Source organism: Aythya marila, assembly GCF_965140915.1.
Source record: "Aythya marila genome assembly, chromosome: 1".
Classification (NCBI taxonomy): domain Eukaryota; kingdom Metazoa; phylum Chordata; class Aves; order Anseriformes; family Anatidae; genus Aythya; species Aythya marila.
Genome location: NC_139042.1, coordinates 152,868,515 through 152,884,540, shown reverse-complemented (window position 1 = coordinate 152,884,540; position 16,026 = coordinate 152,868,515). Strand labels below are relative to the sequence as shown.

At 62.4% G+C, this 16,026-nt stretch overlaps 1 protein-coding gene across 1 annotated transcript; it reads right to left on the bottom strand.

Moving 5' to 3' along the window:
* Nucleotides 1–693: 693 nt before the first annotated feature.
* On the bottom strand, nucleotides 694–15,622 carry TRIOBP (TRIO and F-actin binding protein; the record flags this gene model as incomplete). Its single annotated transcript, XM_082751972.1, has 22 exons — nucleotides 694–1,513; nucleotides 1,623–1,786; nucleotides 2,202–2,288; nucleotides 2,539–2,649; nucleotides 2,780–2,939; nucleotides 3,430–3,541; nucleotides 3,729–3,876; nucleotides 5,165–5,263; nucleotides 5,630–6,200; nucleotides 6,515–6,624; nucleotides 7,069–7,158; nucleotides 7,517–7,585; nucleotides 7,882–7,938; nucleotides 8,539–9,192; nucleotides 11,364–11,450; nucleotides 11,801–12,796; nucleotides 12,979–13,141; nucleotides 13,229–13,598; nucleotides 13,794–13,989; nucleotides 14,338–14,449; nucleotides 14,660–14,799; nucleotides 15,509–15,622. The coding sequence occupies 21 exons, from the start codon at nucleotides 15,620–15,622 to the stop codon at nucleotides 1,625–1,627; spliced, it is 4,608 nt and encodes a 1,535-aa protein (XP_082608098.1). The 3' UTR covers nucleotides 694–1,513; nucleotides 1,623–1,624.
* Between the last annotated feature and the right edge of the window lie 404 nt (nucleotides 15,623–16,026).

Here is a 16,026-nt window from a genome sequence, read left to right as displayed (position 1 = left end):
TGTGGGGCCGCCATGGGGCCGGTATCGCCCCGCCACACGCTGCGCCGCGGGGTGACGGGGCTGATCGGCAGTGCCCACGCTTTTCGGCGCGATGCCTTTATCACAGGCAGCAGCCCCCGGCCAGGAAAAGAAATAAAAAAATAAAATAAAAAAAAAACCAACAAACACAAAAGCCCAAACCCAAACAAACACAGATAGCGAGCGCCTGGGGAAGGGGGTGGCCGGCCAGTTGCATCCCCCGTGGGTGGTTAGGATCATGCCGCCTGAATTCAGCCACAGGGGACGTGCAGGCGTGTTTATTCCTAAAAACATGTGTGTAATGCTTTTGCCCTCCTAATTTGGTTCCTACAAATCCCTAACATCGAGGTGGACATCCACAGCCTGGAAGCTCTCGCCTTCCCAGCTCTGGCCATGTGTGCCAAACTCATCCCATCTTTAAGCCGGCATTTTGGGCACAATCCGAGCCAGGTCCCACATCCCACCATCATTTCTCTCTCATCCCAGCCCAGACACAGCTCTGGCTAAAGCAGAATTATTGGACCGGTGTCATGATGCAGATTATTCCCCCCCCCAAACCCAAATACAGAGCAGACAGCCGGATAGCTGCTTTGCACGGCTTCCCTCAGCCTCTGTGCCGGCCCCAAAATCACGCAGGAAGCTGCAAAAATTGTCTGCACTTTTTGTCCCGAGCCCTCCCCTCACGGAACATGTTTTTCATCAGCAAAATGGAAAGATTTTATTAAGTTAAGAAGTGAAGGGCACGGCAGAGCAGCAGCTCCCACCTCGGGGCTGGCTGCACAGCACAGCAGCAGCTCCTCTGCCCCAAAAAAAACAACGGGGGGGCTCTCCCCGTCCCAAGGGAGGGCGGGCAGGGAGGTGCCAGGGGGTTGAGGCTCTGCCAAGGCAGAGCCGAAGGACAGTCACTGAGAGCTTGATCACGCAGCCTCGTGCCAAGGTCTCCTCTTTCAAAGTCCCGGGCGAGCGCAACTGCGGCCCCGTCGGCTCCCTCCTATGGCTTTGGGCGTCTTCTCCCCAGGGGAGCAGTGTCCTCGCTGTATGACCCCGTAGGGCCACGGAGATGGGGGGAAGAGAGGGCACAAAAAGTGCCAATGGTGGCTGCACGGCCGGGAGAAATGGGGCTGGGGAGAGGGGGGAGAGATTCTCTTTTTTTCTCAGGTCAGAAAACGCAGGTGATGTCAAAGCTTTCCCCCCTCCTCTTCCCCTTCTTCCCAGGGGAAGACAAGAAATTCCTCTATAAAATATAATTTTCACATATAAAATCCCGAAGAAGGTGCATGTTAGGAGCCAGTCCAAACGACGTGCTCAGATACGCAGGCGAGAGGGGCTTGAAGGGCTTCATCGAAAGCTTCAGGAGGGGCGTGAGGGGAGGCTGGCTGGGGAGGGGGGGACGCCGTGCCAAGGCGATAACGGATGGGACTCAACCTCCCCCTCCCCACGAGTGAGGAACGGAGCAAATTAAAAACAAGAATAGATAAACAAACGAAGAACAGACCTGGAGAGAGAGAGAGAAGGAGATAAAATTTAAAAAAAAAAAAGGGGAGCAGGAGGAAGCTGCCAGCCACCCGCGCTCGGGGGGGACGTGGCAGCTCCCCAGCGCTCACCGTTACTCGCTGACGCTGTTGCCCAGCGATTCCTTCTCCTGCAGGGCTGCCATGGCCAGGCGCAGGTGCTCCTTCAGCTGCTCGATCTCCCGCTCTGAGCGCACCTTAATGTGATTCAGCTCGGCGTAGACGTCCTGGTATTTCCCTGAGGCAAATCTCTTGTCCTGCCGGGAGAGGGGGGAAGAGTCAGCAAACCCTGGCGCTGGTATTGGGGTGGCGAGGCGAGGCCAGTGGGAGAAAGGCTAGCAGGTGGAGGAGGAACCAGCCCAAGATCTGAACCTCAGCAGCGATTTTATAGCAGTATTTAACAGCCCGGGTTGGAAGGGACCTCGAAAAATCATCAGGTCCAATATTTTGTGGGAAAAGGGAGCCTAGATGAGATTTTATTGAGCACCCTGCCCAACTGCGTCTTGAAAACCTCCAGTTTTTGGGGACTCCACCACACCTTTGGGGAGGCTGTTCCAGTAATTCATCGTTTTCACCATAAAATGTTATTTTTTCTGTCAAGGTGAAACATCTCCCGGCGCAGCCCTAGCAAGCAGGGGAGGCAGGGGAGGGAGGCTCCAGGCAACCGCCCACCTTCTGCATCATCTGCAGCTCCTCCCGGAGGCACTGCACCTCCTTCTTCACGTACTGCAGCTCGTTCTCCTTCACCCGGAGCAGCACCTGGGCCGGGGAGAGAGGAGCCAGAGGTGACTCAAGGCAGGGGGAAGCAGAGAGCCACAGGATGACCGCTGCCCCGGCCGGGCGCAAGCGCGGCGCTGGGAGAGGAAGGAAGAGGGAAATGATGCGAGGTGCCCCGGGAGAGGCACGGAGGGGAAGCTTGCGCACCTCCTTCCTGCACGGCTCCTGGCCGCCCCGCGGCTCCCCTCCGAGCCCAAATCTCTTTCAGGGTGAGACCCTGCCAGCCCCGTACCTCCAGCTCGCAGGAGCTGCGCTCGTTGTTCTGTGAGCGGTCCCCGGAGCAGCGCGAGGAGATGAAGCTCCGCAGCTTCCCGATCTCGTCCGAGAGGCGGGTCTGCAGCTCCTGCGGGCAAGCCCCGAGAAAATAGTGGAACAATACGACCCAAAAGGGGGAGTTTTAGAAGCCAGGTTAGATAGGGGCAGCCCCCAGCAGAAGGAAGATGCTCCATGGGCAGGGAAAGCCCCTCTCTTGCCTGGTTCTTCCGCAGGAGCTGCTTCCCCTCTTGCTGGCAGCGCTGCAGCGTCTGCTCCCGCTCCTCCGCTTTCTCCGTCAGCTGCCCGATCTCCAGGCACTTCTGGGAGTACTGCTCCGACAGAACCTGCAGCTCCCGCTTCAGGGAGTCCACGTCCAACCTGCCAAAGAGGCGCCGGGTCACTGCTGGCCTTGCCATCAGCATCGCCCGGCCCCGTGCCATGGACGGGCTCTTCCCAAAGCCTCCGTCGTGGCTTTGCCACACTGCTCCGTGTGGCTCCAGGCTTCATCCTCCACCCTCCCAACACAAGGATGGGGCTTCGGGGAGCTTCGAGTCAGGCAGGAGAAGCGGAGGAGCTTTGCGTAACGCAGGCAGATATGAGCTGATAGGGGAAACACGCCAGGAATAGCGAGGGCTTGGCTAGTTCTGGGTGGCCAGGCACCTCCTTATTCCTCTGTGGATCAATCCTGCTTTGCTGGCACCAAGCAGGGGATAAAGCTCTCTGCCATATAGCTGGTTTTATGGCAGCGAGCCTGGCTGTCACCCACCACCCCTGGAGAGGCAGACACAGATGGGTGCGATAAGACCAGCACGGGGCTCGGCGAGGGCAGCAGCCCAGAGCAAGGGGAGCAGGAGAGGAGATTTCTTACTGGTGCTGCTTCTGGAGGGCATCCGAGATGGAGCCGCACTGCTGGAAGCTTCGTGTCCTGCCCAGCTCCTTGTTCATCTCCTCCCGGTGGGCTTTCTTCAGTGCTTCGATGGCTGCAGAGAGGGACAACGGGGGATCAGGCTCTGCCTGCTCAGCACATCTGGGGAAACCAACCCGGGGAGCTGACCGAGCTATTACAGACTCAGATCTCCTTCTGCAGTTCCTCCTCCATCCCTTCTGCCCTCTGGGCTTCCCTCGCCTCCTCCGCTTCCCAAGGCCACCCGAAACAGCCGCCCCTACCCGCTGCTGTGGCCGCAGCCTCCTCTGCCAGGAGCCGCTCCTTCTCCTGCCGCAGCCGCTCCAGCTCCCGCTGGTGGTGCCTCTGGAGCTCCTCCATCACCTGCTGGTGGGACGACTCCATCTCGGCCAGGCTGCGCTCGCAGGCCTCCTGCCAGGCCGGGGGAAAGGACAAGAAACAGGAGGAGTGAGGGGCTTGGAGGTGCCAGGCTGGTTTGACTCGGCAAACCTTACTCCAGCCCAGGGCCAGAGATCACCTCCCGGGATGGTTTGTCCCTCCCGAAAGCGAGGTGCTGCTTTTATCACAAAACACACCAAGAGATTGAACATCTCTGGCTGGAGGAGGTTAACAGCTGGAACCACGTCCCGCTATTTGCCTTTCAAATGAAGCAGCGACCCCAGAATCGATGGAAACCGAGCCTCTTCTTCGGAAAAGTGACACCTCCCAGTGCCACATGACTTGGCTGGGCGCTGTTAAAGAGCCCTTCTTCCCCAGAGCCTGGCTCTTAGAGACCTTCCCACCCAGTTTGCTTTCCTTTCCGCTGGCCCTGAGCTGCAGGACAGCTCCCTCAGCACCCAGCACTGTGGATAACTGGTATTACAAGAAAAACCCAAGCAGGACATTCCCCTCTCAGCCCCCAAGGCCTGGGAAGGATGTTTTTGCCACCTAACCACGCCAGAAAGTTATTTTTAAGAAGCCCTCGCATCCCCCAACTTGCTGCCCCCAGTTCCTTCCCCTGGCACTAAGGGAAACGCTGAACCACCGTGAGAGGCGATGCTGGAGCAGCAGGCTGCAGGGACACAAGCCCTCCCCGGCTTCCCTTCGTGCTGAGAGGCTGGAAGCTGGCAGCTGCCTCGCAGATCAAAAAAGGAGAGGGATCAGGCTGGCCACGAACATTGAAAAAATTGATGGGGAATGGGCCCTTTTAGGAAAAAATGAAGTCATTCACTTCAAAAGTGAAGTTTTTCACATACAAAGCCCTGGCCTGGGAGCCAAGTAATCAGGAAGATAGGATGCCATTTCTCCCCGCTCCTTTTCCTTTATTTATTTTCATTTTTTTGAACATAACGGAGGCCTGTGGATGTTACCCAAGATCCCAGAGCACCTGAGAAACAGCTCCACGTGACTCGTGGTTTCCTTTCTCTGGGCTAGCAGCAGCCAGCTCACCGGGAGCCCGAATTTCCTTCCCCTGGCTGCCTGCGACACATCCTGAAATCCCAGCAGCGTGCTCGCGCTGCTAACCTCCTGCCAGGAAGCTGGAAGCACCCGTTCCCCTGGCTCCAGCCCCTTTTAGGGCTTGCCATACACACACCAGCCTTTCTCTAATTACCATTGATTACAGCCGAGCCCCATTAGGGTCACCGAGGCAACCCAACGATTAGCGATACCTGCTTGGCAGCGAGTCCCAGGCCGTGGCATTTCCCATTTTGGGGCTCACCTGAGAGATGTACCCCCGGGGCACGTGGCTGTCCCCCTGGGGTTTTGTCGCCTCGTTTTTGGCCCGGCAGGACTCCAGCTGCGCCCGCAGCGACTGGACCTGTGCCAGGGAGGGGAGAGAGAGAGAGGTGCTGAGCCCAGGGAGGAGGTGGCAGCCTGGAAAGAGCAGCGTGGGGAAGCCAGCAAGGAGGGGAGGAGATGGACACGCTCTCCTCCAGAGGCAGATCTGTGTTTGAGGATGCTTAGCTCCGACAGACACACACGCTGCTCTTCTCCAGAGCTCAGAGGTGAAGCTCAAAAGGGAGGCAGCACACACAAAACTGCACCAAAAGGCAGCTCCGTGCAAGCTGTGCCACCGGCGTGGGTGGCCTCGCTCTTCTGCGGAGCCTCCTGCTGCCAGGGAGGCACAAAGCCCCAGGGCATGCACTGTAAGAAGCCAACTTTCCGAGAGGACAGATGCTCTCACCTCCTTTCTCAGCGCCTCGTTGAGGTCTCCTCCTTGGTTTCCCTTGCCCTGGTTCAGCAGTGCTGTCAGGGGCACCCGCCGCGAGTCCTTCAAGGGCAGGCGTTCCAGCTCCAGCCACTTCTTCTCTATCTCCTCGTTCAGCCGAGCCCGCTGCTCCTCCGAAAGCGGCGCGGGGGCCAGATCCGGCTCCCCAGCCTTGCGGGATGAGTCCCCCCCCAGGCCGTCGGCGTTGGGCACCCCACTATCGGGGCTCTCGAACCACCTGCGCCTCTCCTCCGAGCGGAGAGCCAGATCCCGCTCCAGATCCTCGTGGTGCTTGGGGGCTCGCTCCGAGCCCCTCAAGCTGCCTCTCGTCCTCGGCGGGGAGCCCTGGCTGGGGGGTTCCTGCTGCAAAGGGGACAGTTCCACGTAGTCGAAGGCATGGCGCTGCCCGTCTGCCTTCCAGGGGCTGCCTTTGGCGCTGCCCTCGGAGCCCGGCCGCTGCTGCTGCTGCTGCTGCTCCTCTGCCCGCAGCGAGCCCCTGGCCGGGACGCAGTTCCTCAGCGCGTTCTCCTTGTTGCAATCGGAGAGCCTGCAAGCAGAGAAGTGGCACATGAGGGAGAGAGGCGCAGCGTGGGGACGGGCAGACAGCCCCAGTGTGCGCGCTGCCGGCCGAAACCCACAGCTGGGGTTTTGCTCAACCCAGCCTTGCGAAAAAAAGCCAAACAAACAAAAAAAAAAACACTGCGTGAGCACCGAGAGGTTTCGTCACGGTGCTTGGCAGCTCTGGCTGCGTGCGTGGGTGAGAGGCTCTCCCCACGGGGTGCAGAGGATCAGCCCCGAGCCCCAGCTGTGCCAGACTCCAGCGGGGAAGGGGAGGGGGACCTGACACCAGGCAGCTCTTACTTGGTGACATCCGGGGCGCTGACGGGGCGCACGTTCTTCCTCAGCGCCTCGATCCAGTTGCGCCGGATGCCCGAGGTCATCGCCGACAGCGTGAAGATGGCATCCTTCGTCTGCAGTGGGGACAGGACGGAGGCTGTCACTGCTCACCAGAGGCACGGGCAGCTCCCGGTGGTCTCCCAGAACCGCCGGGCGCCTGCTCGTGCTGCATCAGCTCACTGAGAGCTTTATACAAAACCCCGCAGCCCCTCTCTGTTCGCCTGCTGCAGCCATTAGGGATGCCACCCTCTATCTTGGGCTCCTGGGGACGCACGGAGGGGTGGCAGTGGACACGTGCTCTTTGTGGGGCAGCCTCTTTCACACCCCTCAGGAGACCATCTCCAAGCAAAGGCAAACATGAGCCACCACAGGGCGACTCCGGGTGCCAGGCATGTCACCAACCACCCTGGCACCCTGGCACGAGGTTTGCACAGCCCAAATCTCTGCATCAGAGGCGTGGATGGCAAGGGAGCAGCCATTCCCAGCCGGCAAACCCCCCGTGCCTGCAGGGCACTCACGTGGATCTGGAAGCCGTAGTTGCGCTGCACCGCGAATTCTGTCACATCCGTGCAGGAGCGGAGATCGATTTCGCCATCGAGGTCATCGGCCTGAAAGCACAGCCGCCCCCCGGGGTATAAATGCAAGCCCGGCTCCGAAAAAGCCCCAGCCACCTGCCTGCAGCCTAAAGAAAGCGTGAGCCACCTCCGCTCTGCGGGAGGAGGAAGATTTGGAGAGCATCAGAGCAGCCCCTCTTTTCACTTCCCACTATGACAAACCCCCCCCAAGGGCTTTTTAGGATGAGTGATGGACCCGGATGAGGTCTCAAAGAGACACTGGCCACCTCTGGCTCCTTTCACAAGGACAGGACACGAGGTGGCCAGGCCAGCGGTGGCGTCCCTCTCCCCCTCACCACGTGGACGAGACCAGGAAAGCACAGAGGGCTCGGGAACCGCTGCCAGCGCTCACCTCCTCGGCGTTGGAGTCCCTGTAATACCTCAGGCTCGAGTCGGTCAGCACGAACCAGTGCTTCTTCCACTGCCAGCAGGCCCGTTAGGGGGAGGGAGGGGAAAAGACAGGAGGGAAACGGATAGACGGTTACCCAGGGAAGCACAGGAACAGGGGGGGACGTGCTGCTCCGCCACCTCGCAGCCTCCAGCCTCTGCCCCCTTCTCCGGTTCCCTTCCAACTCCCCCTCGCGCCCCTCGGCTCCGAGCTGGGGTTTCCCACAGCGGGAGAGACCGGAACAGGAGGGGAAGGAAAAAAAACACTGCTCGCACGGGGACCACGACCAACAGGGCTGGGGCGAGAGACAGGATCCAGGTGGGGCTTACCTCTCCTGGCTCGTCCAGGATGGACATCCATCCCTTCTTGAAATTGAGGAGGTCTGGCTGGAGGAGAGAGGAGAAAGCAGAGGGTTACTGCGTGCTGGGAGCCACGGAAGGTCCCTCGTGCCAGCGGATGGGATCAGAGTCCCCAGAGGGGGAAGAAGGAGCGGGAAGAGCACCGCAAGGCTTTTAGGAAACGTGTGGGGGTTTAGGACCCAGTGGCGGAGGAGGCCGGGATTTAGCTCTCAGCAGCAGGCAATCATTCCTGTAAGAGGAAACAGGAGATAAGAGTGAAAAAAAAAAAAAAAAAATTAAAGGAAAATATGCAGCAGGGAGGTTTCCACAAGGTGCCTTGGAGGTATTTACTCTGAGATAAGCGAGGGAGGCAGGGGCGAGGGGAAGGGAATGCCGGACAGGCCGGGGCTGGAGAAGGCAGGGGAGAAGCGGACACACCTCACCCCAAACCCAGGCATCCATCCGTGCCCCACAGCTACATCCCGCCTGCGACTTCACCACCGACCGCTTATTAAAGACACGAGTGGCTCCTCTCCTCCCGCAGAGCCTCCCCTCGCCCCACGGCTACAGAGGATGAGGATGAGGGGAGTTTCATCCAGCTTCCAGCCTGTTAAAATAAAGTTTCGCCCCCCTCTGCCTGCTCCTAACCTCGCGCCACCAGGACGGCATCCCAAGCAGTTTCTCTCCCCGCAGCAGCGCCGTGCCGGAGAGCTGACTCAGGGCAACCTCTCTCCCCGGCTTTGCCCTCGGCCCAACAGGCTGCAGCCGCTCCTCCTCCCGACTCCACCAGCCCGGGAGGAGCTGCACCAGCAAATATCTCAGCCCAGAGCCTCTTCTTCCTCCACGACAGGGAGAGGAGGCAATGAGCAGTGTGCCGGTGGCTGGGCACCGAGGGGGCCGGACGCATCCCTTCGGCCGCTCCCCCGGCCCCCGTCGGTGGTTGCCGCCCTGGGAAAGCGCTCTGAAAATTAATTCCTTCCCCGTGGTGGCGGCTCCACCCTGCTCGCCGTTATCCCTTTCCAATCCAGTGACTTCAGCCCTGGCTCCGGACTGGGAGCGGCAGGAGGGAAGGAAAGGAGGCGAAGCGCTCGGCGCGGCCGCCCCTCCCGGCACGCACGTGTGCGGGGCAGGGGAGGCAGGCAGGCAGGAGCGCTGTGTTTGCTCCTTTTCCCATTTGGGAAAGTGTTTTTGGGGTGGGATGTAGGGTGGGCTCCGCGTCCCGGGGGCCAGGAGGCAGCTCGGCTCACGGGTGGAAGAAAAATGGGCCGAGAGAGGGAGCGAAAGGACTCCCGGGGGGCTTCTCTGCAGGTCAGCTAGGGCTCAGGTATCGATGATTTACCATGCCAGGGCATTAATTGCTGAAATAATGAGCCTGGTGCGTAACAATGGGAAAACAAACTGCAAAAAAAAGATCAGGCCAGCCCTGCCAGAGCCCCTGCCAAGGCTCGCTGCCCTATTACTGCCCCGCACGCATTACCAGGGCCAGCAAATCCCCGCCGCAGGCTTCCCCCGAGCACGTGAATGTCACCGGGCAGAACGGGCCCTTTTTGCCCTGCCAGCCTCAGCTCTGCAGCCACCCTGGCAGTATTTTTGCTGTAGCAGGGCTGGCAGCACGGGACAGGCCACCGGTGGCCGCAGAAAGTGTGTAAAACCATTTATATCCCCCCCAATCCACGACCAAATCCAGCTGGAGCAGAGAGCTCGGGAGACGAGCAGAGACCAGAGCAGGGCTCGGACTGAATCCCCCCTCGGAGGAAAAGGCAGGAGGAGGAAACGGGCAGGAAAGCAGAGCTGCCGAGAGATCCGGGGGCTGGGACACGAGGATGGAGCAGGATGTGTCCCCAGGAAAAAAAAAAAATAGCCGTGGGGATGAGAGGTGGGTTGTGCCCAGCCCTACGCGGGTTATACCCGGCCCTACACAGCACCGAGTGGCTGGGGACACGGGTGACATTCAGAGGGACTGGGTTACAACCCGGCAGGTTGCAGAGCCAGCCGAGGAGGGGATACAAGGGTTGTGATAACAGCCGGCAAGTATCTGAAGAATGTAAACACCGAAGAAGGGAAGGGGCTGGGGTGGGAGCGGAGGAATCGCCGCCGGGTGGTACAAGGGAGCCGGAGCCCAGGGTGGAGAAACGGAGGAGAAGAGAAGGCAACAGGGTGAGGGAGATGAAGCTGAAGGAGGGGAAGGACAGGAGGACCTCGCCTCGGCGTGGTGGAGCCCTGGAGGGCAGAAACCCCAGAGCTGACGGGGAGGGGGTGGCCGGTCAGGTGCGCTGCCTCCACCGCCGTCCCCGCGCCTCCTGCTCCTTTCGGGACCGCAGGCCCCGGAGCAACACTTCCCTGACCACGGCGGCTGGAAGGAGGGACCTCTGGAGGTCACCTCTGAGTGACCAGTGTCCTCTGGAGGTGCACCCCCAGGTTGCCCAGGGCTCCTTCCTCTCGCCTCCTCCCCGCCACAGGGCTGGCAGCGGGGGCTTCTCGGCCTCCCCGCCAGCGCGCTTCCTCCGAAAAAAAAAAAAAAAGGGAACTCGCTCCGCCAGGAAAGGGCCGCAGGCCAAAAGACAAAGCTAAACCGCTCCGGCTCTGCTCAACAAAACCCCTCTGGGGCTGGAGGGGACACGCAGCCCAGCCTGCCACCCGTGGGTGTCCCCCCCGGTGTCGCTCCCCGTCCCCCTGCCACCGGCGTGGCGAGCCTCAGCCGCTCGCGCGCCCACCGGGGTGCCCTCCGGTGTCCCCACGCGTGGGGGGCTGCCCCGAAAGCTGCTGAATCGCCAGCCAGGAGGGGACGGAGGGCAGCCCAAGAGGGGTGACGGGGTGAAGACGGTGGCGGCGAGGCCCGAGCTGAAGCGGGGGGACCCCCGGTGCCGGACTCACCGTCATGGCTGGGGCGCGGCGGGCGCGGGCGCTGGCAGCCAGGGTGGCGGGGTGGCTTCAGAGGCCGGGTGGTTCCCGTGGCCCCACCATGCCTGCCTGAGCTTTTTTTACTCTTTTTTTTTTTTTTAATGAAAAAAAAAAAAAAAAAGTTTTTCCTCCCACCCTAAACTTCCTGGGAGGACCCAGCCGGGCCAATGGGAGCCGCCCCGCAGCGCACAGCCAATGGAGCCGGCGGGGCGGGTGAGGCCAGTGGGGCCCCCACGGAAGGACAAGTTGTGGGGCTCTTGGGGTGACGCCGGGACCCCCGCTTCACGGCCCCCTTCGTGCCCCAAAAGGCCCCGCTGCCAGCAGGAGATAGGGGAAGGAAGGCAGCTCGGCGAGGGGGTCAGGCCCAGGTGCGCTGCTCGCCCCCCATCCAGCCTCGCCAAGCGGCTCCGTGCCTCAGTTTTCCCATCTGGGGAATGGGCACAGGGTTGGGGTGTGACCCCCGCCGTCCCACGGGGTGTGACAGCGAGCCCCGTGCCCAGGAGGTGACAGGGAAGGTGCCCACTTGGTGTGTGCTGAGCCCCCCCAACCCCAGTCCAGGCTTTGCCCCCTACCTTGTTGCGTCTCTCACTGGGATTTGGGGCTGGCTGCTGGCTTCCCGAGGAGCTTTGTGCTGGGAAGGCGCCTCCACCCAGCTGGGGCTGCGGGGAGAGAAAGCGAGAGCTAAAAGCAAGGGGGTTTCATCCCCTCCTTGCTTCCCCAGACCCCGCTGTCGCCCTCCTGGAGTGGGGCAGGAGGAAGCACCCCAGTGCCAGGAGGCGCCGCTCCTCACACCCTGGGGAAAAGGGGATGCTGGAGGGGCAGGAAGGCTGCGTGTGGACGTGTGTGTGTGTGTGCAGCTCAATCTTGCCCTGGCCAGGGAGAAAAGCTGCAAATAAGGTCGGCACCCCGCTCCGTGCAGGCAGAGATGCTCGCTGGTTTTACCCCTGGCAGCAGGGTCCCCCCCCAGCTCCGGCTCCTGGCTGTGTTTTCACTCCCCTGCCGTACTCACGTGGTAAATAGGAAGCTTCTTGCTCCCCCAGTCACTTTCCAAGGGCTTTTCGGGGTTGTTTGAGTCCTGGGTGCGCTCGGGCGCCTTCCAGTCATCTTCCAGCTGCTGCACTGGACTCTCGGGCCTTCTCCAGCTGTCATCCGGCCGCGGCCACACGTCTAGACATCTCCCAGGGCTTCTCCAGTCCTTTTCCAGCTGGTGCATCAAATCCACGTGGCACAGGGGCTTCTCCTGGACCTTCGAGTCCTTCTCTGGCTTCAGAGCTTGCTGGCCATCTCCACGACCCTTCCAGTCCTGCTCCGGCGGGCGCGTCGGGCTGGTGGGGCGCAGCGGCTTCCCTCGGCCTCTCCACTCAGCGTCTGTGCCCTTCCCGGGGAGGGGAGGCTGTAGTTTTTCCCGCAGGCTCTGCCAGCCACATTCGGGCTGTTTCCCGGAGCCCCTGGCGTGCAGAGGCTCCCCTGGGTTCCCCCATCTCCTCTCTGCCCCCCGTGCTGGGCCAGCCGGGGAGATCTCCTTTTGGCTTTTCCACGCGCTCTCCGTCCGTCCCAGGGGACTCGTGCACCGTGGGGGCCCCGCCCGGCCCAGCCTGGCGCTATCCAAGCCCTTCCCAAAGCTCGGGGGGCGCAGGGAATCCCCCAGGCTCTTCCTCTCCGCCGTTTTCCCCACGCTGCCAGCCTGCCAGGCAGCTCGGCCCCTCTCCGTTTGGCTCCTCCAGTCTTTCTCCGAGCGCTGGGGAGGGCTCGCGGCCCCCCCCGCCCTCTGCTCCGACCTGAAATTGGGGCTGGGGGAGCGCGGGCTGCTGCTGCCCCTCTCCAGCTGCCGAGTGGGGCTCGAGGAGTCCCTTGGCTTCCTCCAGTCCCTCTCCGCCCGTGGGGATGGGCACACGGGGCGCAGGGGGGCCCCGGTCCTCTCCGGGAGCCGAGCTGGGCTGGGGGAGCGCCGGAGCTCTTTGGGGTCTCTGCTGCGCTGCTCGGGGTGCCAGGAGAGCCGCTGGGCCTAGGGGATGGAGAGCAAAGGGTCCTCTTGGGATGGAAAATACACTCGGGAGGGACAGCGGGGAGGGAGATAAGGTGGGATGAGGGTCGGCTGGGTCATAACAAGAGGCACTGCAGCCATCGCACCCCCACGCGCGGAGGCAGCCTGCGGCGAGGAGAAACCTCTCAAATAGGGGAAAAAAAAGTGGTAGGAACAAGCAGCCAGGGACTCACCTCCCTGGGCAGGCTGGGGCTGGACTGCCTGCGACCTAGGCGGCCTTTGCTGGGTGGCAGCGGGGTCTTCCCATCCAGCCTCTCCACGCGGCCCTCCTCCAGCGCCTGGAAAGCCTCCAGCGTCTCCGATTTCCTGCGGGCACGAGGAGCCGGGCTCCAGCCCCCACACACCCCCGATTGCTTTTGGGGACACCCCAGAGCCTCCCCGCTCCTTTCTCACCTGCGCTCGCAGCCGAATATCCTCTCCACCTCCACCCGGCCGGGGCTGAGGGTGCGGGAGCCGCAGCGCTCGGCGGCGTCCCCGCGGCCGAGGCGCTTGGGTTTGGGCAGGTCCGCCAGCACCGTGTACTCCTGCCACTCCAACCCGCGCCTCCCCTCCGTGCCCGCGCCGCCGGGGTGCCCGTGGGGCTCCCCGGGACGGGAGGAGGACGCCAGGAGCCTGCCGGGGGTGAGAGAGGAGCTGCGGCCGCGAGGCGATGGCGAAGGAGCCCGGGGAGGGTCGGGTTTGGGGTGCTCCGGGGAGAAGCGGCAGCTCCCCGTGCGGGGCTTCGCCCGGCTCTCCTCGGGCTTCTGGCTGGCGGGACCTCGGGCTGGGATTTAATAGGGTGTTAATACCAAGAGGTGCCAGCTCACAGGCTCCAGGCCTTAAACATTTAGGATTCCTGGATCAAAAACCTCCTAGGAGCAGGCTCTGCCATATCTAGAGACCCGCTGCCAACTTCAGGCACCCCCAAACGGGGAGCAAGCCAGAAGCAGGGTGTAGGACGGGGGCAAACGGAGCGTACCTGCTTTCAGCGGGCAGATTTCTTTCCTACAGCTCGGGGCCTCCGTCCTCACCCAGGATCCAGAGGGAAGGGGCTGAGCCCACCTGGGTCTGTCTGCCTGCGGCGCCCGCGCCTCGTCCTTGCGGCCCCCGTGGCTCATGGCGACCCGCTTGCCCGATCCCAAAGAGCTGTCCCACAGCCTGGTCATTTCCCAGTCCTGGGAGACAAGACAGGGCAGGTCTCTGCAGTGGGGGCAGCAAGCTTGCGGGCTGGAAGGAGGCAAAGAGGGGTTACAGCCCGGAGCTGCTGGCGAAACGGGACCAGGAGAGGAGCATAAGGCGGGCTCAGCCCCAAATCGGCTGGCAGGGCAATGGAGCGAGGCAGGAAAACCCCACAGGGGAACCCAGCAGCGAATTTAGGGGCAGAGCTTGCTTTGCGGGATGAAGGAGCTCAGCTGAGCCCCTCTGCCACCTCAGGAGCTCCTGAACGTGCCCGATAGACATGGTGACAAGGAGACGAGGGGCTGGGGACACCGGCACACCCCACACCACGACGCCCGTCTCACCCTGGCGAGCGTGGAGCCGCCTTCGGCACAGCCTCGGGGTTCGGTGCCGGTTTCTCCGTGCTCGCCCTCGGCTCCGGGGCCGAGTGGGGGCCGTGCCCTGCCCTGCTGCCAGCTGTGGAGCGGGGAGAGAGGACAGCCGGCGGTCAGCAGAGCTCGGGGACGGCCACCAACACCTGGGACAGCCCAGAGGAACCCGTACGGAGGGGACTGCTCAGCCCTATCGTCGCTCCCGACGTCCCCCTGCTCCTGTGGCTTGGCTCCCCTCTCCCCGCAGTGCTCCGGGGGGTTTTATTCGAGCAGGGTGGCTGCTGGTGGCACTCACCGTGCCGCCCCGTCCCCGTCGGCTCGGCCCACGCACACGTACACCTCGCAGCGGGGTGCTACGATGCGGACGGCGTCCCAGGGCCCCCCCGGCTCTGCCTCGGGGCCGGCGCTGCGCCCTGCCACCTCCACGGCATGCTCCTGCGAGGAAGAGGAGGATGCAGTGGCGCCGTGATGAAGTCACGAGGAGGAAGGAAAACGCAGGTCCTTTGGGAAAAACCTTGCTTCTTCCACCTCCTCCGCCAGCAGGCTGGTTTCGGAGGCTCGCACGTGGATGTGGGCTCAGGGTACCCCCCCCTTTGCCACCCAGACAGCCCCAGGAGAGGACACCGCGCCCCGAAAGAGGAGGATTTCCCCCAGGAAAGGTTGCAAAACCCCAGCCCCTGCACCTCGGCGTCTCCCCCTCTGGTTACCTGCAGGGCCGAGGGTGCCCGCGCCGCCCTCCCTCCAGCATCTCGCCCGCGCTGGGATTCGCTCAGAGGCGGCTCCGAGCAGCTCGCAGGCAGAGGGCTGCAGTAACCTTAGAGGGCCCACGAGCAGGGGTAGAGGGCACGAAAGGGAGCGGGAGGCTCATTACTATTTCATGATCCCGGGCCGGTCGCTCCGGGAGGGCAGCGAACAACACGAAACCCTCCGCGAACATGAAACCAGCCGACGCCTGCTTGGATGCAGCTCGCCGCAGCCAGGCGGCTCGTGCGGAAGGACCGGCTTAGGACTGAGGCATCCAGAGCCCCAAATCCCATTAGATTTACTCCTTTCCACCTAAATTCTGGGAACAGCTGGCCGCGGCAAGCTCTGCCAGGAGCGTCTTTTAGGTGGGGTGGGCTGCGGGTGCCAAGCAGAAGCTCACCTGGTCAGCGTGCCGGTGAGCCCCCGCGGCGCGCAAACAGTGCTGGCACAGGCTCCCGGCGAATATGTTGGCCTCGAAACCGGCACAGGGCACGTCATCCGGCGACCGCCGCATCACCCATAGCGGGGACGAGGACGCCGTGGCTGCCGGGCTGCCCAGGGGAAGGGGAGGAAGGGAGGGCAGAGCTCTCAGCTCCCCCCCTCCGAGGCTCTCGGGCTCCTGTGGAAGCACAAATGTTACCCGCAGGCTGTTTGCTGCTCTCGGCTGGCAAGGCTGGAGCCCAAGGGCAGCCAGATGCGAGGCCATCAGCACAAGCGAGCCGCGTAATTGCACATAATAAAAGGGTGTGCTCCAGCAGAGGCCTTTTTTAGCAGGGGGCACCGCTCTGCACCCTCAAACACTGCTGACACAGCCAATCTGGGAGTCCCCGAGGACACAAGGCTCGGGTCCTGCTCTTTTCTTTGCAGAAAGTTGTCTTAATTCAAGCTCGGATAAAAGGCACAGAAAGGAAACTTTCC